General features: G+C 43.4%; 1 protein-coding gene across 7 annotated transcripts in view; it reads left to right on the forward strand.

The window, feature by feature from the left end:
- The window catches only part of WWC2 (WW and C2 domain containing 2), a 217,178-nt gene that overhangs the window by 84,028 nt on the left and 105,942 nt on the right, over positions 1–27,208 (forward strand). For all 7 annotated transcript variants that reach the window (XM_073341736.1, XM_073341738.1, XM_073341735.1 and 4 more), the window contains 3 exons: positions 18,239–18,442; positions 20,204–20,280; positions 24,244–24,323. In XM_073341736.1, coding sequence (XP_073197837.1) covers positions 18,239–18,442; positions 20,204–20,280; positions 24,244–24,323 — 361 coding nt within the window. The remainder of the gene's footprint in view (positions 1–18,238; positions 18,443–20,203; positions 20,281–24,243; positions 24,324–27,208) is intronic.

The following is a 27,208-nucleotide window of genomic DNA, read 5'->3' on the forward strand; positions in this document are numbered from 1 at the left end:
ACACCCTTAAACCTCCCCCCCTCACAGGGGAAGATGCCCCAGGCCTCCCCTGGCGGTACAGTCTTCATCTTCATCCCCGGGCGAGGCAGTTACCGGACCCTCCAGGGCCAGCCCGCTGGACAATTTTAAAGAACACCAGGCCTTGCTTTGATGAGTGGTTGAGAACTTGGGCCTTGAGGTGGAGGAGATGGCCGAGCAGGTGGACATCTTGTTCAGCGTCCTCTCAGCCTCTACCCCTGTCTATGTTGCACTACCAGTGCACGATGGAGTCCTCAAAATTGCCAGGGCCCTCTGGTAAACCCTATCGTCCATCCCTCCCACCTCCAAAAGGGCCGAAAAGAAGTACTTTGTCCCTGCCAAACGGTTTGAGTATCTTTATACCCGCCCTCCCTCAGGCTCACTGGTTGTCTCTGCGGCCAATGAAAAAGACAAGCAGGGGGCACTCCAGCTCAACTCCCAGAAACAAAGAGGGCAAAAGACTGGACTTGTTTGGGAGGAAAATTTATTCAGCAGCCAGCCTGCAATTCCGGGTGGCGAACCATCAGGCCTTCCTAGGCAGATACAATTTTAACTTATGGGATTCCCTCTGTAAGTTCAAGGAGTCCTTCCCACAGCGTTTAGCCCAAGAATTCAGTACTCCTGGTGCAGCACCATGGCAACTAGGTGCTCCCTCCAAATGGCGTGGGATGTGGCTGACTCGGCAGCTAGGGTGGTCGTGTTGATGGTGGTTATGAGGTGCAGCTCCTGGCTTCAGACTGCCAGCCTCTCCCAAGGGATGCAGACCTCGATCCAGGACCTCCCATTCGATGGGAATAGTATTTTTTCAGAACAGACTGATGCAAAGCTGCATGGGTTAAAGGACACTCTACTGGACCTTTCGGTAGCCTGCTGCGGCTACCTCTCTTGCCTGACCTGCTGTCCCAGAACCACGGCAGTCTGCTGCACCCAAACCCAGCAGCATTGCATTTGACTGCATGGCTGAATGTGGTCGAGCAGGAATGCTTGGTCTGGGTTCAACAGGTCTTGTTGGGTAGCAGAAAGCCCTCTACCAGAGCGACTTACTTAACCAAGTGGAAAAGGTTCATGTGCTGGGCTTCAGAATGACATATTCGGGCTGACCAGGCCTTGCTGCAGATGATCCTGGATTATTTTCTGCACCTCAAGCTCCAGGGCTTGTCCCGGTCATCGATCAGGGTCCATCTGGCTGCTATTTTGGCTTTCCACCCTCTGTTCCAAGGTAGGTCGATCTTCATTCACAACATGACGGCTTGGTTTTTGAAAGGTCTGGAGCATCTCTACCCTCACGTCCAGGACCCTCTCCCGCCCTGGGACTTGAACTTTGTGCTGTCGAGGCTCATGGGGTCTCCCTTTGAACATCTGGCTTGCTGCTCTCTTCTCCTTCTCTCCTGGAAGATCTTGTTCCTGGTTGTGATAACGTCTGCCCACAGGGTGTCTTGAGATCAGGGTGCTTACTTCAGAACTGCCCTGTACGGTATCCTACAAGGATACAGTCCAGCTGCAGCCTCATCCAGTGTTCCTCCCAAGGTAGTTTCCCAGTTTCATACTGGCCAGAACATACACTTACCCATCTTCTTCCAGAAGCCTCATACATTGGAAGATGAATGCAGGCTGCACGCCCTGGACGTCAGGAGGGTACTGGCCTTCTGTGTTGGCAGGACAAAGCCATTTCGTAAGTCAACATAGATGTTTGTTGCGGTGGTTGACAGGATGAAGATCACCCAGTGTCTGCTCAAAGGATTTCGTCCCGGATCACAGCCTGCATCCGCTACTGCTATGAGCTGGCAAAAGTGCCTTCACCAGCAGTAGTCATGGTGCACTCAACTAGAGTGCAAGTCTCATCAGCAGCCTTCCTGGCTCAGGTGCTGATCCAAGAAATCTGTAGAGCTGGTACCTGGTCATCTGTCCACATGTTTACGTCCCATTATGCACTTACCTGGCAGGCCGGCAACGATGCTGGCTTCAGCAGAGCAGTGCTGCACACCGCAAGACCATGAACTCCGAGCCCACCTCCATCAAAACTACTTGTGAGTCACCTAGAGTGGAATCGACATGAGCAAGCATTCAAAGAAGGAAAAACGGTTACCTACCTTTTCACAACCGCAGTTCTTTGAGATATGTTGCTCATGTCCATTCTATTAGCTGACCTCCTTCCCCTCTGTTGGAGTTGTCAGCAAGTAGGACCTGAGAGGGCATAGGGCCGGCAGTGCTTGATATACGTATGCATGAGCACAGCACTCAAGGGGGCGCCACTGCTGATAACTGTTTATTTTTCCTCCTCTGATCTAGATATAAAAGCGGTGCTGTCTGCATTAATAGCCTAGAAATAGCAAAAGCTAAGATGTTAATAAAAAGTTAAACCCTGAAATGTTGTTGTTTCAAATCCTGATTGTCCTTCTCCACTCTTTTTTTTTTGGATGTGGTGGGTGGGAGAGGAGTTTGATGTGGGTGGGTGAGGTTCTGTGGCATGCAAAGTGCAGGAGGTCAGACTAGATGATCATGATAGTCCCTTCTGGCCTTAAAGTCTGAGTCCCTTCTGGCCTTAAAGTCTGTTTCCAGATGCTGGCGCAACAGTTTCCCCAAGCCTGTTGTTCTAAAATCCTTCTGTTCCGACTGCAATCAGGTTGGAGCTAGTGGCTGAAAATCTTCCTGGATTTAGTTTGGATCTTTTTTTAGTTAATTTTTTATCCTTGTATACCAGCCCCTGGGATGAATCAGCTGAAGGAGAAGCCCCTGGGGAGAAGGTGTGCTGTGAGTGGGCAGTTTTTGTTGAACTTTTGTGGCCAGACTGGAGGCTTGTTGTTTTCAGCTTCTGTTACCCTGGAAGAGCTGGCACTCAGTTTGGCTGGGAGGGTTAAATCACTTTCACCAAAAAGTGAAATTGAGGCAGTGACTGTATAACTATGGGATGAGTTAAGAGATCTATGATGTCAGATGAAATAAAGCTTCCCCCTGTCACTGATTCAGTATTTGAGCAAGAGCAACTGCAGAGAGAAAACATCTATTGGTGGTTGTTCCAGAGCATGCCCCTCTTTGGCATGATCCTGCCGTCACTTTGCCTCCGTTTCCGTTGGTCTCTGATGGTTCTCTGTGTCTTCAGCATAGCTTGGTTGACGAGGTAGCTTAGTCAGAGGACTAAGTTACAAAAATCTACACCTTCCGGGGTAATCAAAGTCTAAAGGAAAACACCAATACCAATCTTTTGCCCTAGGCCCATGCTGAGCTCAGCCCTTCCTCTGAGGTTCTGTCCTGTTGCACACAAGTCTTGGGTCCCTCTCTTCCTGGGCTCAACTCCCAATCCTCTTGGCCTCTGGTCAGTCCCTTCTCCCTCTTCTTAACAGCCGGTGTTGCCGCAGCCCCTCACTGTCCTGAAAGAGGACAGGCCACCCTGTTACAGTTATAAAGTAATATACTAGAGTGACTTAATCTTCAGGTGACATTTTTTCTCCTAGGTGACCTGTATAATCCCATGAGTCTGTACTTTTCTCTTGGTATTCATGTTCCCCTGAAACAACAATCTAGCATCTCTTTGGTATTTTTTTCTGGGAGCCCTAAAAATCTCTCATCTCCCAGCTACACGCCTTCCCTCCCATCCCTCCTCCATGCCTGATTGCTATATCGTTGGCCAAGGAGAGCTGCAAGTGATTCACGCTGGAGCAAGTCAACAGTGCTACTTGAGTCTACCAGGGGAGATGCTGAACATTTATTGCTTCCATAGCATTGCTGTCCCTGGAATAAAAATGTCCAACTCTCTCCTGGTTCATAGAATCATAGAATATCAGGGTTAGGAGGGACCTCAGGAGGTCATCTTGTCCAACCCCCTGCTCAAAGCAGGACCAATCCTCAATTTTTGCCCCATCCCTAAATGGCCCCCTCAAGGATTGAACTCACAACCCTGGGTTTAGCAGGCCAATGCTCAAACCACTGAGCTATCCCTCCCCCGTTCTGGTTCTGGTAGGTTGTAAGGTTTTAGTATTATTTATTTTATAGAAGTATGATCTACTGAAGATAAGGTAATTTCCTTTTGTTAAAGACTTTTTTTTTTAAACCAAGACTTGGCAGAGTTACTTTGTAGCAAACAAGAACATAAACGGCTGAAATGAACTCATGAAAAATTGAAATACCTCATGTCCTATGAGGCATTTTGTTTCCCATGCACATGTAATGTGTTGTACTGAAGGTTTTCTGTTTTCCTTCTGGTTACAACTTTCTTCAAGGGCAGTTTAATATAATTTAAAAAAATCCTAGTGTGTTGGCACTGAATTATTATTTGGCCCAAATTCTTATCCCAAGTTAAGTGTTTTGAACCTTGACTGCGGTTGGCCATGAATCCTGGTGTCCCCACTTTGGCATTAGCACTAAAAGTTATAGTAAGAAACAAAACTGTCCATAAGAGGTATAATAATTCTAGTGCTCAGGAATTTTCTTGGGCAAAATGTGGCATCTTGCTGTTTGTGTAATTCTCCCAGTAGAAGCCATAAGTGTTGGTTTTTCATTTTATAGAATTTCCTGGAAGTATCTCACAGATCTTGAAAATTGGAGGAAGTAAGATTCCCCAGTTGTTCTTGTTTTTAAATAAATAAAAACCTCCAGTGACGGGGATTCTACAGCCTCCCTAGGAAGCCTATTCCAGACTTAGCCCTGGTCTACACTGGATTTACATCAGTATAGCTATGTCTCTCAGGGATGTGGAAAAACCACACCTTTGAGACATAGCTACATCGATCTAACCCCCAGTGTATACAATGCTGGATGGACAGAACAATTCTCCCTTTGACCTAGCTACTGCCTCTTGGAGAGGTGGATTACCTATGCTGACAGAGAAGCCCTCCTGTTGGCATGGGTACTGTCTGCACTGACGTGCTACAGCTGTGCAGCTGCAGTGGTGCAGGTGCTCTGCAGTAGCGTTTTAAGTGCAGGCACATCCTTAACTACTCTTAAAATAAGTTTTTCCTACTATCTAACCTAAATCTCCCTTGCTGCAGAATAAGCCCATTGTGTCTTGTCCTACCTTCAGTGGACCTGTAAAATAGTTGATAACTGTCCTCCTTATAATAGGTCTTAACATATTTAGAGATTGTCTTAGTCTTCTCTTAAGACTAATTATACCCAGTTTTTAACCTTTCTTCATAGGTCAGGTTTTCTAAACCTTTTGTCATGTTTGTTGCTGTCCTCTGAAGTCTCCAGTTTGTCTACGTCTGGTCCCCACACTGTGGGGCGTGCCCCTGTAGGGGGGTGCGGAGGAACATTCGAGGGGGCGTGGTGGGGTCTGGGCCAGCCCCCGGGGGGTGGTGAGGAAAGGAAGCACTACCTAGCCCTGCTCTGCCCTCAGCTTCACTTTGGCCATGCCCTCGGCTGCAGCACCAGCCCTGACCTTGACCCCTTTCTCCCTGCCGCAGCTCCAGCTCCAGCTCTGGCTCCTGGCCGAAGCTCCTGGCTGTGGCTCTGCTTCCCGGGAAGCGCAGACCGGATAAGGGTGGGACCATTGGTCTACATCTTTCTTAAAGTCTGGTGCTCAAAACTTGAAACAATACTCTAACTGAGGCCTCACTAGTGCCGAGTAGAGCAGCACCATTTCCTCCAATGTCTTACATGGGACAGTCCTGTTAGTATTCCCCAGAACATGAGCCTTTTTCACAACGATTTGACATTGTTGACTCTTATTCCATATGTGATCATTATAATCCCTGAATCTTTTCAACAATATTAACCATCTAGACAGTTATTCCCCATTTTATAGCTGTGCATCTGATTTTTCCTTCCTAACTGATGTACTTTTGCACTTGTCTTCAAATCTCCTCCCCCGGCCCTTCTGCAGACTAAACAAGCCCCGTTCCCTTAGCTTCTCCTCGTAAGTCATGTGCCCCAGCCCCATGATCATTTTTGTTGCCCTCCACTGGACTTTCTCCACTTTGTCTACATACTTTCTGTAGTGGTGGGCCCAAAACTGGACTCACTACTCCAGATGTGGCTTCACCAGTGCCGAATAGAGGGGAATAATCACTTCCCTCAATCTGCTGGCAATGCTCCTACTAATGCAGTCCAATATGCCGTGAGTCTTCTTGGCAACAAGGGCACACTGCTGACTCTCATCCAGCTTCTCATCCACTGTAATCCCCAGGTCCTTTTTGCAGAACTGCTGCTTAGCCAGTTGGTCCCCAGCCTGTAGCAGTCCCCAGCACTTGTCCTTGTTGAACCTCATCAGATTTCTTTTGGACCAATCCTCCAATTTGTCTAGGTCCCTACCCTCCAGCGTATCTACCTCTTTCCCTCTCCCCCTCCCCCCAACTTAGTGTCATTTGAGACTGCAATCCATCCCCATCCAGATCATTAATAAAGATGTTGAACAAAACTGGCCCAGGACCGACCCCTGGGGCACTCCGCTTGATACCGGCTGCCAACTAGACATTGAGCCGTTGATCGCTACCTGTTGAGCCTGACAATCTAGCCAGATTTCTATCCACCTTATAGCCCATTCATCCAGCCCATACTTTTTTTTAACTTGCAGGCCATATGAAACGCTTTGCTAAAGTCAAGATATATCATGTCCACGGCTTTCCCCATATTCACAGAGCCAGTTATCTCATCATAGAGAGCAATCAGGTTGGTCAGGCATGACTTTCCCTTGGTGAATCCATGTTGACTGTTCCTGATCACCTTCCTTTCCTCCAAGTGCTTCAAAATGGTTTCCTTGAGGACCTGCTCCATGACTTTTCAGGGACTGAGGTCAAGATTGTTTGTCAAGGTTGTTTTGAATTTTGTTTTGAATCTTGAGTGTTTGCAGATGACACCAATATGGGAGTGGTTGCAATTTTATAAGCGTGCTCTCCACTCCATTATCTCAGTTATGAATGAAATATTGAATACTACCAGATCCAGAACAGATCCCTGTATGACCCCACTAGATATATCCTCCCAGTTTGACCAAGAATTGTTGATAACTACTCTTGAATTTATGGTCTTGAAACCAGTTATGCACCCACCATATAATAATTTAATCTAGACCGTGTTTCCCTAGTTTGCATATGAGAATGTAAAAAGCCTTACTAAAATCAAGATATGTAACATCTACTGCTTTCCTCCCCATTCACTAGGTTGGCCAATAACCATGTCAAAAAGAAATTAGGTTGGTTTGGCATGATTTGTTCTTGACAAATCTATTCTGGCTATTATCACAGTATTATCCTCTAGCTGCTTACAAATTGATTATTTGTTTGCTCCGGTATCTTTTCAGGTATCAGATTTGAGCTGACTTGTCTATAATTCCATGGGTCATCTTTGTTTCCCTTTTTAAAGATAGGTACTATATTTGCCCTTCTTCAGTCATCTGGGACCTCACCTGCTCTCCATGAGTTCTCGAAGATGATTGCTAACTGTTCTGAGATTGCTTCAGCTAGTTCCTTTAAATAACCTAGAATTAATTTCTTGAGGCACTACAGACTTGCTTTAACTACTACTTTTCCTATTATGGCTTGCATTCCTTCCCCCTTGTTGTTAATATCAATTGTGTTAGGCATCTAATCAGCTGTAGTCTATTTAATGAAGACTGAAGCAAAATAGGCATTCAGTACCTCAGGCTTCTTTGTCATCCAGTAATAGCAAAATCCCCTCCTTGTGCACCAAAGATAAAGTTGAGGAACTGGTATCTAGCCCACCAGAGTCAGATCTCAGCCATTTACCTTCCAGGAGTCCAGAATGTTACAGCTGATATGCTCATCAGGCACTTCTCCCAGGGCTACTAATAGGATTTGAATGTTCAAATACTTTGTGGGATATTCCAGAGGTGTGAACTTCCTGCTGCTGGATGTGGCAAATAGGTCCACCTCTGGAAGTGCTGCCTATTCTGCTCAAGAGGAGCCTCTCTTTTTGGGAGATGCCTTTCTCTTTCCTTGGACAAAGGGCCTGTCCTACTAATTTCTTCCAACACCACTCATTATAAGAGTGATGAATAAGAACCCTGACCTCAACCGCCTGATATCCTCTTAATACTTACCTGGCCGAGGTAAGCTTATATCTTTACCTGCTTCACCGGTGTGTCCAACAAGTGCTCAAGTTTCTGACCGCCCCCTATCTCCTCTCCCAGGACACAGGTAATGTCCTTCACCCCAATTTAGGGGTCCTTTGTTTCCGAGCATGGCTCATAGATGGTTCATGGGATTAGACTCCACCTGCTTTACAGGAATACAGGTATTACTAAACAGTAGAAGGGAGCCAACTTCAATTATTTACTTTCAGAAATAGAAAAGGTTTAATCACTTTTATCACCATCACCGCCTTGTGCATGAATCTTCTCCGTTTAGAGACATCTTGGATTATCTGATGGATTTTTTTTAAAAAAATCTGGTTTATCAATTAGCTCTATTAAGGTTCATCTAGTTGCAATATCAGCATTTCATTTCCCACTAGAGAGGTTTTTTCTTTGCTCCCCCTATGTCCTTGAGATTTATTAAGGGTCTGAATAATCTTTACCACCAGGTTAAGGATCCTATTTGACTCTTGATGGCAGCCTACTACTTAAATGTCTTTATGGGACCTCCATTTGAAACTATGGTGACCTGCTCCTTATTTCACTTACCTATGTAGATGACCTTTCTAGTAGCTATCACCTCAGTCCGCAGGGTTGGAGAAATTGGAGCATTGATGATAGACCCCCACTTCCCCCCAATTCCAGAGTGTGAGATATGAGGAGCTGCTACATGGGCTTCAGTAAGTACCTTTTCTAAACATTTTTTGGTCCATGCCATCCGTTTTAGTGCAGTACTTGGTTCTGCTGTACTGTCTTGGACTTGGACTTGATTCTGAAACTGCCTCTTTTCTGGGAGGATATTTCTCGGGAGTCACCTGAAGTGGAGCACCCCAGGGACGCGACTTGAAGAAGAAGAAGAAGAAAAGGTTGCTCACCTGGTGCAGTAACTGTGGTACTTGGAGAGAGATCCCTATGAGTGCTCCTCTACCTGCCCTCTTTCTCCTCTGCTTTGGACTGTTTTTGTTGCACATACAGATAGAAAAGGAACTGAGGGTGGTTCTCCAGCACAGCGCTGTATACCTTCAGAGCACGGCATGAGGCTGTATAGAGCATATGAGTGGGCCAAATGGACGCTGCTAATGGAAAATGTCTGATCAAGGACTTGAGGGGCACATGCACACCTGGAGTGGAGCACCTACAGGGTCGTGCAAGTCTAAGAACCACAGTTCCTGTACAAGGTGAGTGACCTTTTTTCTTTTCTATTCATCCTTAGCAACATGTCCACGTTACCACAATTTACCCGTGGCTCCACTGGTGATTCCTTTTTTATTTTGGGGGGTCATTAAATAGCTCCTGATTGAGCTGTATTGGTCTCTTACTATTCTTCCTAGCTTTCCTTTGCATTGGGATAGTTGGTAGTTGAGCATTTTAATATTGTCTGAGAAATGGCTCCCTCTCCTGAACTCCTTTTTCTGTTAGATTTTCTTCCTGTAGGACCTTACCTGCCAGTTCTGAGTTTGCTAAAGTCTACTTATTTGATGTCCATTGTCCTTATTCTGCTGTTCTCACTCCTTCCTTTCCTTAGAACCATCAAATTTGTCATTTTATGATCACTTTCACCCAAACTGCCTTCCATCTTCAGATTTGTTAGCAATTCCTTCCTGTTAGTCAGAATCAAGTCTAAAATCGCTTTTCCCTAGTTACTTCCTCCACCTTTTGGAACAAGAAATTATCCCCAATACATTCTATGAACTTATTGGAGATTTTTTTGGGTTTTCCATATTGTTTTTCCAACAGGTGTCCGGCTAGTTCAAGTCTCCCATTATTACCTCGTCTTGTGTTTTTAGATATTTCTGTTTTGTTCTAGAAATACCTGATCCTCCTCCACCACCTCCTGATTTGGTGGTTTTTAGCAGACCCCCTACCATGATGCTGCGCCTATCTATCTTCCCCTCCCCTTCTCCCCCATCATCACCACCTTTTATCTTTACCCAATGACTTTCAGCTGATCTGCCTCTCACCTCTTTTTGGACCTCAGAACAATAGTATATATTGATGTATAGTGCAACACTTGCTTCCTTTTTTCCCCTATCTGTCTCCTTCCTGAATAAGCAGTACCCCTCTACACCAGTAATCCAGGCATGTGAATTGTTCCACCAAGTCTCTGTAATGCCAACTATGTCTTAATTTGGTTTGTGTATTAGGACTTACAGTTCTTACTGTTTGTTCTGCATACTCCTTACATTAGTGTATGCACTGCTAAGATGTTGAGTAAATTCCTCCACTCATTGTCCTCTTGTTGGTCCAATGACACTGTTGTAACTTTACTTACATGCGTGCACACACGTCTCCAACTTCTAGCTCTTAAGTCTTCTTTTTTATACCTGCTGGTGGGCTTTGGTCACCTGCCAGAGGGATGGATGAGCCTCCTCAATCTTCCCATAATGTCACTGATGTGGGCTCCAGGCAGGCAGCACACCTCTCAGGACATCAGTCAAGTCGATAGATGGATGCCTCTTTTCCCCCTAGAAGGGATTCTGCAACACTAGCATCCTACATTCCCTCCTCTTATGTGTGGTGAATGTGATACCCTCTCACCCTTGAGGGTAGGTGGCTCCCCTTTCTCCAGTCTGCTCCTTATTGCCTGTTGCCCGTACTGCATGCTGATTCTGGACCTTGAAAGATGGGTCTCTGGTGATACAGAAAGTGTTGATATGAAAAGGTAATGACAAGGTATTTTTTTAAGTTGTGGGGATTAAAGTTCTCTTCAGTAGAACAGATCCTTCCCCAGATGTGCTGGATTCCCTTCCATTCTCTGCCAATACGTCTTCATGCTGAGCTGGAGGAATAGCCTGTAATGGTAAGAGTATAGTTCACTATCCATACTCATTAAGTGCTTGTCTCTGACACAGCCAACAAGATTGCTGTTTGTGGTGGAGTGTCTTATGATATAGACTCTTATTCACTGGAAGCTGGACTGAAACCCCCAAACTCATTTCACATAAGCTATTGAACAGCTATTGGATGGAAATGCATTTTTTTGTTGTGCTGGGCTGAATTTCAACTAGTGACTTGGAGAGAAAAGGTTCCATATGCCATTACCACTTCTGAGCAATCCAACCCATTAGTGGCATACCTTTAACTGTCTTGATAAAATTCCCATGTAAAACTTTAAGAACCGGAAGTCAGGTATGACAAAACCAATTCTCATTCAAACAAAAACCTTAGAAGGGCATTGTGGGTCATCTTAGTGTGAAATTCGCTTTGAAAAAAATGAACCCTTAATTTTGAATGTCCCGTGAACATTAGAAAGTATGAAAAAGCAGAGTAAGTCACCCAAATGATCACTGCTTCTAGAACTTTAGCATTACATTATCAGGAAAGGGCAATAAACTTTGTTCTGTCTATGACTCCCATGTAGAAACTGGTAAACTGTTAGATCAGTAATGTGGCTCTGAATTTTTACGTAAACATACATTTAGCAATGTAACTTCACATAAATATATTTCTTTATCAAATGAGTTGTTTTTCACTCCTTTCTAAAAAGCCATATAGTGAAAACTAGCCTTTATTTCGAAAAACATCTGTTGAGGGGATTTTAAATCCTTATCTACACATGAAGGCTATTCTGGGATAGCTTTGAGTGGAGTAACTATTTCTGAATAAAATCACATTTATAGTGAAATAGAGTTTCCACTCTAGAATAGCAGTGCTGGCCAATTTCCCTGTGTAAATAAGTATCTAGTCCCTTAATCCTGAAGTCACAGAAGGGACCATATTAACAACTTTCCAGGAGGCAGAGGGGTGCTTATGAATGCACATATTCTAAAATAAGCTCACATAACCATAATATTAATTTGTATATGCAGTTTTGAGAGGCAAAAAGAAATTGCTTTATTAAGTTTGTCAGCAATAAAAATCTGCCACTGATCAGCTTTGTCCTTGCCCTGCAGTCACAAGGACGGGGTAGGCTACATTTTTTTAGGACTCTGTAGGCTACAACTGGCCTTGAGGCCACATATTGAGCAATCCTTACTTAAACCTACAGAGCAAGTACCTACAATATGCTTGAAGACAAGACCTTCCAATCTTGTAAAATTATTCTCCATTGTTACTAGTCACTCTTAAAATACAACTACATCATTGTATCCTTTCAAAATCCAACACTACTGCATTTATCTTATTTGATCGCTGACCCATTCAAATCCTGTTCTGCATCTTCCTTCACAAGAATCATAGAATATCAGGGTTGGAAGGGACCTCAGGAGGTCATCTAGTCCAACCTGCTGCTCAAAGGAGGACCAATCCCCAACTAAATCATCCCAGCCAGGCCTTTGTCAAGCCTCACCTTAAAAACTTCTAAGAAAGGAGATTCCACCACCTCCCTAGGTAACGCATTCCAGTGTTTCACCACCCTCCTAGTGAAAAAGTTTTTCCTAATATCCAACCTAAACCTCCCCCACTGCAACTTGAGACCACTAGTCCTCATTCTGTCATCTGCTACCACTGAGAACAGTCTAGATCCATCCTCTTTGGAACCCCCTTTCAGGTAGTTGAAAGCAACTATCAAATCCCCCCTCATTTTTCTTTTCAGCAGACTAAACAATCCCAGTTCCCTCAGCCTCTCTTCATAAGTCATGTGTTCCAGTCCCCTGATCATTTTTGTTGCCTTCTGCTGGACGTTTTCCAATTTTTCCACATCCTTCTTGTAGTGTGGGGCCCAAAACTGGACACAGTACTCCAGATGAGGCCTCACCAATGTCGAATAGAGGGGAACTATCACGTCCCTCGATCTGCTGGCAATGCCCCTACTTATACATCCCAAAATGCCATTGGCCTTCTTGGCAACAAGGGCATACTGTTGACTCCTATCCAGCTTCTTGTCCACTGTAACCCCTAGGTCGTTTTCTGCAGAACTGCTGCCTAGCCATTCGGTCCCTAGTCTGTAGCAGTGCATGGGATTCTTCCATCCTAAGTGCAGGACTCTGCACTGGTCCTTGTTGAACCACATCAGATTTCTTTTGGCCCAATCCTCTAATTTGTCTAGGACTCTCTGTATCTCTACCCTTCAGCGTATCTACCTCTCTTCCCAGTTTAGTGTCATCTGCGAAATTGCTGAGGGTGCAATCCACACCATCCTCCAGATCATTGATGAAGATATTGAACAAAACCAGCCCCAGGACCGACCCCTAGGGCACTCCACTTGATACTGGTTGCCAACTAGACATGGAGCCATTGATCACTACCCGTTGAGCCCGACAATCTAGCCAGATTTCTATCCACCTTATAGTCCATTTATCTAGCCCATACTTCTTTAACTTGCTGGCAAGAATACTGTGGGAGACCGTGTTAAAAGCTTTGCTAAAGTCAAGGAATAACATGTCCACTGCTTTCCCCTCATCCACAGAGCCAGTTATCTCGTCATAGAAGGCAATTAGATTAGTCAGGCATGACTTTCTCTTGGTGAATCCATGCTGACTGTTCCTGATCACTTTCCTCTTCTCTAAGTGCTTCAGAATTGATTCCTTGAGGACTTGCTCCATGATTTTTCCAAGGACTGAGGTGAGGCTGACTGGCCTGTAGTTCCCCAGATCTTCCTCCTTCCCTTTTTTAAAGATAGGCACTACATTAGCCTTTTTCCAGTCGTCCGGGACCTCCCCAGATTGCCATGAGTTTTCAAAGATAATGGCCAATGGCTGCAGTCACATCCACCAACTCCTTTAGCACTCTCGGATGCAGCGCATCCGGCCACATGGACTTGTGCTCGTCCAGGTTTTCAAAATAGTCCCGAACCACTTCTTTCTCCACAGAGGGCTGATCACCTCCTCCTCATGCTGTGGTGCCCAGTGCAGTAGTCTGGGAGCTGACCTTGTTTGTGAAGACAGAGGCAAAAAAAGCATTGAGTACATTAGCTTTTCCCACATCCTCTGTCACTAGGTTGCCTCTCTCCTTCAGTAAGGGGCCCACACTTTCCTTGACTTTCTTCTTGTTGCTAACATACTGGAAGAAACCCTTTTTGTTACTCGTGACATCTCTGGCTAGCTGCAACTCCAGGTATGATTTGGCCTTCCTGATTTCATTCCTGCATGCCCGAGTAACATTTTTATACTCTTCCCTGGTCATTTGTCCAATCTTCCACTTCTTGTAAGCTTCTTTTTTGAGTTTAAGATCAGCAAGGATTTTACTGTTAAGCCAAGCTGATCGCCTGCCATATTTACTATTCTTTCTACACATCGGGATGGTTTGTCCCTGTAACCTCAATAAGGATTCTTTAAAATACAGCCAGCTCTCCTGGACTCCTTTCCCCCTCATGTTATTCTCCCAGGGGATCCTGCCCATCAGTTCCTGAGGGAGTCAAAATCTGCTTTTCTGAAGTTCAGGGTCCGTATTCTGAAGGAACACCTCTGAAAACGCAGCACTCGGTATTTTGTGTAAATAGCTGTGGAGGTGTTTTAAAGCACAATAGCAATAATAAATGTACTGGTTGGGACATGTGTTGCCCATTTGAGGGTAAAAACGTGTTGATTGGCTTCTTTGTGTGTGTCGGCTGTCTCTGTGGAAAAGAGCAGGTGACTGTAAACATGGATTTTGTGTGTGTGTAGCTAAAGTTAGTTTAGAGACAGTTTCCGTGTTGAGCTTGTTGGAAAGCCAACTGTGAATGAAGCTGCCCTGCTTTAATCTTTTATGTACTGCACTTAAGTTTTATATGATGGGTCCTCTCTCTCCCTATGCTTGTGTGATATATACTTTTCCAGTAGAAGTGCACTACACTGTCATGTATCTGTATTTGGAGAAAAGTCACCAACATTATATTCTCAAACCTCTCATTAATTGGGCATCTTGTTGTTTTTGTGAATTTATTTAATGAACTGTCTTATTTTTCTGCCTCCCAGGTATGCCTAATGTTAGCACCAAAAAAGATAAAATTTGAAAGACTATCAAGTATTATTGGTAATTATTATCACCAGGGATCTTGCCTTGGAACAGAAGAAGCTTAAGGTCCTTTACACTAAAAACTTCAGTCAGTACAAATTACTTTGGTGTACAGCTGCTGAAGTCCGTGTATCACTCAGGCATCTGTGCACGATGCTTGCGTCAGCACTGCACCTACTCATCAGGAGTGCTTCTACTGATGCAAGGTACGGTACACCATGATTAGGTATCCCTATGTGCCATGCGCCACTGTCCAGTGATACCTTTGGGGAAATTTTCACAGTGTGTTGTGGGGTTGAAATGGCTGGTGGGATTGCATCATAATGTCATTTTTGAGATGATGAGCAGTGTCTGCAGAACTTTCAAATGTGAAAGGTCTCGTTCCTGGATCTGTGTGCCAAGCTCGCCCCAGCCCTTCAATGCATGATACTAGAATGACAGCGGAGAAGCGTGTTGTGATTGCACTCTAAAATCTTGCAAAGCCATATTGCTTCTGGTCTGCGGGAAGTCATTTTGGAGTTGGAAAATCCACAGTGGGAGCCATTGCCAGGCAAGTGTGTAGGGCTATTAATTATCTCTGCCTATGGAGGGCTGAGACTCTCGACAATATACCAGATACTCTGGATGGATTTGCATCACGGTCTCTGTTTTGGCACCAGCCCACCTCGCCATAGAGTATATCAACAGAAAGGGCTATTCTTTGATTATGCAAGTGCTGGTGGATCACTGGGGATGCTTCACCAGTATCGATGAGGGCTGGTCAGGGAAGATGCATGAAGCTCACATCTTTAAGAAGGCAGGAATGTTCAGAAAGGTGTGGGTACAGACATTCTTTCCTGACTGGAAACGCCAATTGTGATTCTGCGGGACCCCGCCTACCCCTTGGTCCCCTGGCTTGTGAAGCTGTAAACTGGCCACCTTGATAGCACCAAGGAAAGATCCAACTACTGGGTCAACAGGTGCAAAATGAATGTGCTTTTGATAGATTGAATGGACACTGGTGATGGTGTTCACTCACTAGTTGGGATCTCAGTGATTATTCTCAGTGATATCCCAGTGATTATTGCTGCTTGTTGTGTTTTGAATAATATCTGTGAGGCAAAGGGGGAAAAGCTGCCTCCAGGTTGGAGGACAGAGGTGGAGCGGCATTTAAAGTCAGAGTAAGTGGTTGCAGGAGGCTTTGAAAGAACACTTTAACGGTCAGCCACAATAGTGTTCTGTAGGCCGGGAGCTTTGGGTGTTGCTCAGAATTGAGTAGTGTTTGCTGTACGCTTATAAATGCAGGTGTTGTCCTGAAGCCATTAACTATGTGGGGTGTGCCGTATGTACATTTAAAAGTACTGTTTGCTTTAAGTACCGCTATGCATTCTGCAGTATGTATTGAGAAGTAATAAAGATGATTTTATTCTCCAAAAATAGAACATTGCCTGTGGTTTTTTGCCTATTGTTTTTCTGCCCTGCTTTTCCCACTCAATGCAATATAAATTAACAGCATGGAACTTTAAAACTGGAAAGTCAGTAAACGTTTCTGTCCATTTCAGTGCACACACGTAGTTTGTTATGGCTACACGTACACCAGCAATGGTTCTCACAGGTTAATATATGTGAAACTGTGGTTCTCCTTGCTGTTCCTAGCATAGAGTGATGGGGTAATTATGTGCCCTGTGATGTCACATGGTATGTTGGAGGGTGTTGGTAGGTAGCAGTGACCATGGAGTTCTTCAAGGGCTGCACAGGGTGGAAGTCTGGGATTTTTGGACCTGTAGGTCAACCTGCCTTTGGGTTTGCAGCCTGAGGGGACCTGAAGGTGGCAAAGTAGGAAAATGTCTTTAGTGAGGGGCATGGTAATATCAGGAAGTGGAGTGAAACAGGACACTTGCTTATAATAGAGCAGTTTGTATTCTGTGGGATTAATGTTTTTGAAGTGATCAACATTTATTATTGAATATTCCCTTTTGTCATTTGATATGGAGTTATTGTACCTTTGTCATTTGATATGGAGTTATTGTACCTTTAACTGATAAATCTTTAGCTGATAAAACTTTAATTTTGAAGTGAGCCAAGAGTTTTAATGATTTTCTTGTATGTATAATGGAATTGCAGTGTTTAGGTTTCAGATTGGATAGCTTTGCCATGGGGAAGAGAACATCAGCTTTCCTCTCCTTTATTATTATAACTTGGTGCAAGCTAACATGGCATTAAGCAGCCAGGAAGTGCTAAAGTTAAGGTTGAAAATGCTGCTGTAATTCTGCCCCCTTACATATCTGCATTAAGGCAATCTTATATCATGTGAATCACACTTCTTTCTTGCAATATAATAACCTTTCTACAATCTTGCCTCTCAAAGCCCATGTAAGTATGACTTTAAAGAGTGTTTACCTTGTGCATTTAACAGCATTTTTTGTAGTCAGGTTCACTTTTTCCCATGTTGTTTGTGTGGATAAACATTCCTCCATTAGATTGCTAATGGCAGAAAAAACACAAATACACATTAAGAAAAATAATTTAACATTTTACTCAGCAGAGGTGGGGAGAAAACCCTTTTAAAACATTAGGAAAATGTGATTGTAAAACCACAAAAAAAATGGTAGAGGGACCCCAGAACAGGTGTAATGCTGGTGCCTGAAAGTGCTTTTAATTAACTTTTTTGAAATAAACTAGATTTCAAGTGGTCTGTGCTCCTTTAAGGGCTTTATATGGACCCAGTTATTTATAACAGAACCTTAGCTGTAATTCAGGTGGAAGGCTTTTCCTAAAACGTCAAGGTATTTTATCAGTTCAGAAGACAATGCCAACTGTTTAGAAACTTTTAGAATGTATACTACTATATTACCTACTGTGCATTAGTTGCTCATTTTGAAGTTGGTCTGTTAAACAATATTTAATACACCCTAAAATAATGAAGAAATGCTTTTATAAAAATAAACTACTCCACATGCATACTAGTCAAAGCTTAGTTGTCATTTTAAGTTAACAAGGTAATAAAATGAACTCTTTAAAAAAAGAGAAAAAAAAAAAAAAAAGCATGTAGTACCAAAGCTGCAACATTGGATCCCTTTTAATTTCTTTGAGACAGCTAAACCAACTGAAGAAACTGTGGAGTATCCAGGCTATTTATACTGGCTTCCCAGCTTCTTCCTCCTGACTTATCTTTTTGTGGAGGGACTAGCCCTACCGTCTAGACTTAAACTAGAACTCTGAATTACAAATAAAACCAAAATTGTAGACACACCAAAAGTGACTAGCACACTGAAGTCTATTCACTTGGCAAATTTAATTCATTTAACTAAGCTGAAGCTTTTAAAACTATATATTTTTAAGAAACCACACAGATAGAAGATCCCCGAAAACAATGGAGGCAAGAACAAGAGCGAATGCTAAAAGACTATCTCATGGTAGCGCAGGATGCGCTCAGTACCCAGAAGGAGTTGTACCAGGTGAAAGAACAGAGATTGGCACTTGCCCTGGATGAGTATGTACGTCTGAATGATGCCTACAAAGAAAAATCAAGCTCTCGTACAAGCTGTAAGTACATTAGAAATGTGTACGCTGTAACTCCTTTGATCGTGTTCTGTAATGGCTCTTGTTCTGCAATTCAAGATTAGTCCTCAGTGTTTTGGGCCCCTGGCTGTTTTTCTGACAGCCTTTCCACTTTTTGCTCCTCAAGGCAACTGTGTTCTGCTGCAGAAAGCTCTGGTCTGTCCAATGCAGTTGAACTCCTGCAGAAATTTGGGCCAGGCATTTGGCTCTGGAATCTGTTCCTTCACATGGTTTGCTGGAATCTAGATTAGGTGGGTTGGTGTTCTAAGGATACAGGATCACTTGTTCCTTTTTGGCATGCAGCCACCAGGTACTCAGTATGTAAACAGGTGGCAATGATAGATGGAGCAGTAGATTTCACTGCTTGCTGTTGGTAACAGTTTATTTTAATTTTTGCAAAAAATGTGCCGATATAAGGCATGGGGCTCAATAAAAATAAGTGAGATCATTTTGGTTTAAATCCTCAGAACAAAGGAGGGAACCTGGTGGCCAGTATAGTGTTTTTGAGAGATCTGTGTTTGGGTTGGTTGACCAAATATCTTACTCTAGGGTGGGTAGTGTTTAAAAAGCAGCAAACTCAACTCCTGAAGAGAAGAGTAGGGGGTCTCGGGCTGTAGGGTTGCCAGGCATCCAGTTTTCGACCGGAATGTTAGAAGTCTGGTTGGCCACCCACAGCAGGCTCTGTGCGGCTCCCATGAAGCTGCCGGCATCTCCCTCTGGCTCCTAAGTGTAGGGGCAGCCAGGGAGGAACCACGGCCAATGGGAACTGCAGTGGTGACGCCTGTATGCAGGGGCAGCATGCAGAGCTGCCTGGCCATGCCCCTGCCTAGGAGCAAGAGGGAGATACCTGCAGCTTTTTGGGAGCTGCCTGAGGTAAATGCCACCCAGAACCTGAACCCCCTCTGGTGCCCCAACCCCCTGCCCCAGCCCTGAGCCCCCCCTGCACCCTAAATCCCTCATCCCACACCCCCAGCCCAGAGCCCCTTCCTGCACCCTTAACCCCTCATTTCTGGCCCCCACTGAGGGGGGCCAAAACGCCCAGCCCAAAGCCCATACCCCCTCCCACACCCTGGCCCCATCCTGGAGCCTCCTCCCACACTCCAACCCCCTCAGCCCCAGCCAGGAGCCCCCTCCTGCACCCCAGAGCCTGCACCCCCACCCCCATCATCCCAACCCTGTGCCCCAGCCCGGGGAAAATGAGTGAGTGAGGGTGGGGGAGAGCGAAGAACAGAGGGAGTGGGAATGGAGTGAGTGGGGGGTGGGGCCTTGGGGAAGGGTGGGGCAAGGGTATTCAGTTTTCTGCAAATAGAAAGTGGGCAACCCTAGTCTCAGCCAGCTGAATAAACCCATCTTCCAGAAAACCTATTTGTTGTGAGAGCTCCTTGAGCTCTGAAGATTCCCTCCCCAACAAAGTGTGCTGCCCAGCTAGAAGATTGGTGGCCAGGTGTTGAAAGCAGGGGGAAATGAGGACTTGCCTTGGGTTCCATCCTAGAGGAAGAGTTTCTCCTCCCTTAAATTTTTGAACTCACCCAAATGATGTTAGCAAAAGTAGACGAAAATGTGTTGAGAATTCATTAATTATTGTCACACAGAGATGCTGACTGTACTGTAATAAGAGGTACACCTTAAAAAATGAATATCTATTTTATCTGCACTATTACGTTAACCTCACAGTTTTGGCGCTAAATGAACTCTTCAAGATTTAATGGTTGAAAGTAGTTAAATTTTTTTTTTTTTTTAAATAAGTATTCTCAGGCTCCTCATCCAGCACAAAATATGACCCTGACATTCTGAAGGCGGAAATCTCCACTACAAGATTAAGGGTAAGAATACTTAATTTAGTTCTACTGGAATTCTGCTCATAAGGTTCGTGACTGCAGTGTGCTGAGCTTGGGCTAGCAGAGATTCAGATTGAGGTCTTTTGCACCCAGACATTGAAACCACCCAGCATTCTGGCTAAATGCTACTCAAGCATTTAATTAAACTGTTAGCCAAATCATCCTAAAAATCAATCCAATTAATTTTTAAAGGGAACACACTTAACTTTGAGAAATATATTCATTGGTTTAAATATGCCTCATAATTTATTTCACCTAGAAAATAATTCAGTAATTGATTGATTCCTTTTTAAAGGCGAAAGCTGGGAAAGGAGAGGGAAAAATCCTTTAAAAGTGCCTAGTATGTGGAGCAACACCCAGTGCTTAATTTAAAATGAGATCCTTTTATTTCTAAAATCAACTTTGGGGCTCTCACAGCAGAATTGGTTTTAAAGTTGTAATGACCAGGATAATTTGGGACTTGTTTTAATCTGCAGATACAAAGTAGTGAACATAAGTGTGCTTCTGTACACAACTACTAAAAGATTTCTGCATATTATAGGCATTGGATTTGGTTATCTTTTTAATAATATGAAAAATAAATAGTTTGATTTATATTTTACACTCTCATGAATTAACCTTAAATAAGGGGGAAATGGTATAGAATAAATTTAAAATCTAAGTAGGAGGAGGGAGTTCCGTTATGTGAACTGTGGCAAACACTGCATTTTGGACAATTTGCGTTGTCCATTTGGTACTGAATTTTTTCTCTTGTCAAAACTTGGTGCTTGAATCGGTGCTAAGGATACATAGTTCTGTATGCATAGAATTTACACAAGGGGTGCCAGTTATAGAGCTTTCAGTGTCCCCTGCTGGACAATTCCCAGCATTTACAGCAGCCCCAAAGTTATGTCTCCTCTTTATATGTAGTCAAAATCACAATTTAGTGTTATCAACAGCCAATATTTGGAAAAATTATGACATCACGTTTAACTTATTTTTTCACATTAACATTTAACACACACACCATACTGCAGTAAATTTGCTTCCCAGATCATGCGCACCCTTCCCACTCTTCTACCAGGTTCATTATTGCCAGTTACTTAATTTTTAGGGAGTGGCTAGCCAGCAGATTACAGAACATATTTCAGCAGCAAGTTTCAGGAACCCTTGAAGAGGTGGGAGCCCTCTGGGAAGAGGGATTTAAGCCTGTAGGAGAGTCTGACAGGACAACAAGGCCAGGGTTGGGAGAAGAACAAGAGCTTCTAAAATAAATATGATGGGGAGGGCAAATGATTGCCTCTACATGTGGATGGCTCCCTTTAGGAATGGCTAAGGCATTTAACCATATTTATTTCCAGAAAACTGGCAGAAAGCTAATGTTTGTACCAATATTTAAAAAGGGTAAACAGGATGACCTGGGTAATTATAGGTCTGTCGGTCTGATGATTCCAAGCAAGATAATGGAGCAGCTGATACGGGACTGGATTAATAGAGAATTAGAGGAGGGTAACATAATTATATGTCAGTCACCATGGGAAAACAGATCTGTCAAACTAATGTGAGATCTTTTTTGATGTGAACACAGGTTTGGTTGATAAAGGTAATAGTGTTGATGTAATGTACTTGGACTTCTGTGAGGTGTTTGACTTGTACTGCATGACATTTTTGAGTAAAAAAAAAACCTTTGATATAAAATTTACATGGCACACATTAAATGGAGTAAAAGCTGGCTGACTGATAGGTCTCAAAATGTAATTGTAACAAAACCCATAGTTAATCATCAAAATTATATTAAAAGTAACTAGAAATTTTGACACAACCAAGTTTTTACCATTTTCTCCTGGCAAAGAAGCGAACCCCACTACTTTTGTCTACCACCACTTTCCCAGTACCCTTCTTGTGACTTACATCGGTCTAATCTCACATTGTAAATTCCTTGGAGTAAGGGCCTTGTCTTTTTCATTTTCCTTGTAAAGCAGCAACTCTACCTGTGGTACCATATATAAAGAATAGACAATGGTGGTATAGAAAGACTATATCTGCATTAGTTTAGGATGTCTGTGCTACTTACTTCAGAGTAGCAGCCGTATTAGTCTGTATTCGCAAAAAGAAAAGGAGTACTTGTGGCACCTTAGAGACTAACCAATTTATTTGAGCATAAGCTTTCGTGAGCTACAGCTCACTTCATTGGATGCATCCGAAAGCTTATGCTCAAATAAATTGGTTAGTCTCTAAGGTGCCACAAGTACTCCTTTTCTTTTTGTGCTACTTATGAGTGCTAAAGCCATGATTTATAGAGGTCATTCTAACTTAATGAGTGCCAAAAAACCTTAATATGAAACCATCCTGTATTCTATTTGCCCTGATACAAAGCCCATTGCAATAAATGGAAAGAATTGATTTTCATGAGTTTTGAATCAGACTCTATTTGCTACACTTCACAGAAAAGAAAATTAAGGCTGTTTTGAGGGGCAAAAAATGTAATGGGTTTTTTTTTTTATATTGCTTATGAGTCAACTATATGGTTCATAGTAGATGAAGAAGAGAAATGTTATTGAATACAGTTTTTGAAAGCTTTAAAAGTTACATAAATAACACATAAATACAAAATAATGTTGTAATTTTAAATATCCTCTATCTCATGACTTTCCAGGGCTGGGAGCAAGTGCTGTGTGTTTCACTGGAAAGGGGAGAAGCTCCATTTTCCAAATGAGACAGCACTGATTTCTAGCCCTTCTGATTTGTATATTGAACCTTAAACTGGTCACTGGTGCAAGACTGAATATTGTATATCCTGGGCTTCTGGCAAATGTAATATTGAAGCTTAAAGTCCATCATGGCAGGGGAAGGTAGGAAATATTTGGCAGGGTTTTCATTTTCAAATAACAATTTTTTAAAAAGTTAAAAGTAGTCCCAAGGCAGATTGGCTAGTGTGCAGAGTGGAAGTAAGGCTGTCAGAGGTGTCATAAGTGCAATTTATCACAAGACTCCACAATTTCATGTGGGTATTACTGCCACAATGACATCTGTAATGTGTTAAGTAATTATTACTTACTTTAAAGGGACACTGTCCCATAGCTGGCCTCCACAGTTAAGTTTAGTTTATTTGAAAAGTTTTGACATGACATTTAAAAACCGTTCCAACAGAGCTTTTTGTTGTCACTGACAGACATTTTTGGATGGCACATCCCAATCTGTCTGTATTTGAAATAGCAACATTAGGGTGAAAAAATAGGAATATTCCTTTAATCCCCATTGGACTGAGGAGATTTTTTTTTTTTTTTGGTTAGAGTAGGAAAAGTGTTCTCCTCAAATGTTCCTCCTAAATAAATATAGTTGGTGTGTATGCGTTTGTAGCCAAAACAGACCAGCCTTGTGATTGAGAATCTAGAAACTGATTTGTTTAGAAACAAAAGTGAAATTGACTATTCTGTTCTTGTTTCCAGGCTGAGTGAAATGCAAAAAGTAAACAAACAGCCTAAACAGACAAGCCAACATACTAGTTTTATAAAAAGGAACAGTTCATGAGGAGACTAGGAACACTTTCTCTTCTGACTCTATTGAAATATAACCAGCTGAGAGCTTCTTGGAATGACCAAGTGAAAATATTATAATAGAAAACTTAAAAAAATCTGACTGGCTCTCTAAAATAGTTACCATGCATGCTTAACTGGAGAAAAGTAAATTACATTTTAAAATTCTCTCAGGTTTAGTAACCTAGTGTCAATGCTAATAAGAAATGTGTTTTAATCTGATGTTGTCCCTTTAACACAGAGGTAAATTGCACACAGACATCAAGAGGATAACAGAATGCCTTTTTTTTATATAACTGCTAAAAAGCATCACACACAGCAATTTACCTTTTTTTCTTATCTAATGTAGAGTCTGTATTAATTGTTGGAAACCATGTGTTACACTATTTAAAAAGAGGAATTTTCTAATTCTTGCTTTGATTTCACACAAAAGGTTAAGAAGCTGAAGAGGGAGCTCTTTCATATGAAGCAAGAACTGCTCTATAAAGAACAGGGCTTTGAAACATTGCAACAGTAAGTATAAGAAAATAATTGAAATTAACTTAAATAATTCATTCTACTTGTTAGGCTAAACCGAATACAATTATGATTGCACAGATTTGCAGTGAAAAGACTAGGAATAAGAAAATGGCTGGAAAGAATCCACCAAAAATAAACTGTTTCCAAAGGGCTAAAGCTTTTTTTATTAGGCTCCAGAGAATCGATAGAAACCATAAACCTGCTTTGGGAGTAAAAAAAAAAAAATCAGTAAAACAAGTTCCATCGCATATATAACTTGCCCATTACACCAGAGAGTGTTGGAAGAGGGTGGGAAGGAGGCTTTGTCGTAAGTCCCATAAGAAGTGCAGTTAGATCCTGGCTGCCCCTTCAGCTGGAATGGAGAGAGAGGTCTGCTACTATAAGGAGGTATGAACAGTGCACAGCAGAGAAAAGATCAAAATGAGTTGCAGTTTTGGGAGTTAAGGGAGATCTCGCCTTTTTAAACTGATCACTCTTGAGCCCTGCACCATGAATCTTCTCAGGCTTGATCTACACTACAGAGTTTGGTTGCTGTAAGGCAGCTTACGTTGACCTAATTATGTCAGCGTCTCCACTATAGTGCTGCTTCCACTGAAGTAAGCGGCCCACTGCACCGACATAACTCCACCTCCACGAGAGGTATAGTGCTTATGTCGATGTAGTTAGGGCAACACTGTGTCTCTGTAGACATGGGGTTACTTATATCGGCTGTTATATTGGGCACTGGCAGCCTGAGCTGTCAGGGAGTGTAGGCTCACTCCTCCTGCTGCCGCCTCCCAGTGAGGGATTGCAGGGGTCGGAAGCTGGGGGATCTCCAGCTGTGAGGCCCCTGCCGGAGTCTAAACATGAAATTATAGTAGCCAGGAAACAGACAAAAATGGCAATTTCGCTGCTGCTAGGCTTCCTGCTGTGAAATTGCAGCCTGCTCCGGCTCACAGATATGAACCCGGTACCCTGCTGACAGCTCGGGCTGTCAGGTTGGGGTATCCCAGTGGTGAGCCTAACAGCTGGAGACGGGGGAAACCTCTGTGAGCCCCATGCCTACGGCTGAGGATGTCAGCCAGAGGGTTTCAGGGCTCCAGCTGTCAGTGTCCCACAATGCCTGACTTTAGTCAGTGGAAGTGCTCCTGGCTAGACTAACCTCACTAACTAGCGATGTGTTATTTTCCTTTAAAGTCAAGAATGTTACACGGGGTCTAAACCCTAAAATATATATGTTTACACCTTTATAAAATAAATACAAGGATTGGGACTTCTGCTTTCACGTGGGCTCATCCTGGGTATTATATTGATAAAACATCCAGTTGCACCACATAACCAGTTGTGTACCTGCTCAGTATTGTGGATGTTGAAACAATTTCAGATGAGAAAAACTGACCGTTACTGTAGCTGTTAGGTACACATGGTGTCTTTGGTTCAATTATGTAACACACTTCACTGAGACATTGGACCTCCAGTCTACTTTGTGGTTTTTTCCCAGCCTCAATTCCACTGACTTCTATAAAATTACAAAAAACTGTATCGAGACTCAGACTCAGCCTCAGACACTGAGACCACAGACTCAGCCTGGGTTACCCCTAGCAGCTCTATCTTCTCCCTGCAGACTTGGGCTGGATCTGACTGATGTTCAAAATGTCTGCCAGTTTTACCCCTGGTGGAACTCACTACTGGTTGGTCAGGAGTTTCCAGCTGCTAGCTAAAGGTGTATGTACATGCAGGAAAGTCTGTTGTTATGAACGAAGCCTTCCATGCCGGCTTCAACACAGCTACTTAGCAGATTAACTTCCTGCACTCCCTCAAGTGTGTTAAATTGTAACTACTTGTTCGCAGTTACTCACAGCACTATACTGCCACCTTGTCTGGGAATGTTTCCATATCAACTCAGAGCAGAGCAGAGACAGCAGCTATAATTACAGCTGCTAAGGTTTTTGGAGGATCACCAGACAATAAGACAAAATGTGGAGAAGCGAGTTAATAACCATACTCTAAAACAGCTCTATAAACTACCTAGGAGCAGGAAGTGGCATAGTTAGGCTAGTACCATGCACAGGAAAACAATGCAACTTTGTATGTGTCATGGAAATGTAAAGCAGTAATTGGAAAACATGTTAACGTGTAGGTTAGCAAGGCCTCAGCCATAGATTGCATCAGTAAATAAAATAGTGCAACTTCTGAGCTGCCTGATGGGCTCTAAAGGTCTCATACTGCAAGGAGTTGATTTAATTCCATGGGAGTTGAGGATGCTCAGCACCTTGCATAGTCGAGCGGTAACAGCCTGGTTTTCAGAGGCTCGGAGCACTGGCGGCTGTGCTTCACTCCTGCAGGTCAGGCCCTAAGTGACTAAGCATTGCTTAGAACTATTACTAAAGAAACTGACAGCATGTTGTGACCCGGTACATACTGTAGCTGTCACCTTGCTAACAAACACGTTTTTCCTGTCTAGTCTGAATAGCATTTTATTAATACCATTATTTGTATTATGGTAATACTTAATGGTCCCGACTGAAACCAGGGATCCTATGGCTCTGAGTCAGGGGTGAAAATAATTTAAAGGACTTACCAGGACGCCGGAGTCCTAAGCAGGGGGCGTGGCCTCAACCGGAAGAGGCAGGGCCTTTAAATACCCAGGCCCTTTAAATCAAGATTTAAAGGCCCTGGGGCTCTGGCTGCGGCTGGGAGACCCAGGGCCTTTAAATCACCCCTGGAGCTAACAGATGCAGAGGCGGCTGGGGGCTCCGGGGCAATTTAAAGGGCCCAGGGCTCCAGCCGCTGCTACTGCAGTGGAACTCCGGGCCCTTTAAATCTCTGATGCCGCTACCCCAGGGCTCCAGCAGCAGGGTTTGGTCGGCAATTTAAAGGGCCCAGGGCTCCAGCTGCTG

Source organism: Lepidochelys kempii, chromosome 4, assembly GCF_965140265.1.
Source record: "Lepidochelys kempii isolate rLepKem1 chromosome 4, rLepKem1.hap2, whole genome shotgun sequence".
Taxonomy (NCBI): Eukaryota; Metazoa; Chordata; order Testudines; family Cheloniidae; genus Lepidochelys; species Lepidochelys kempii.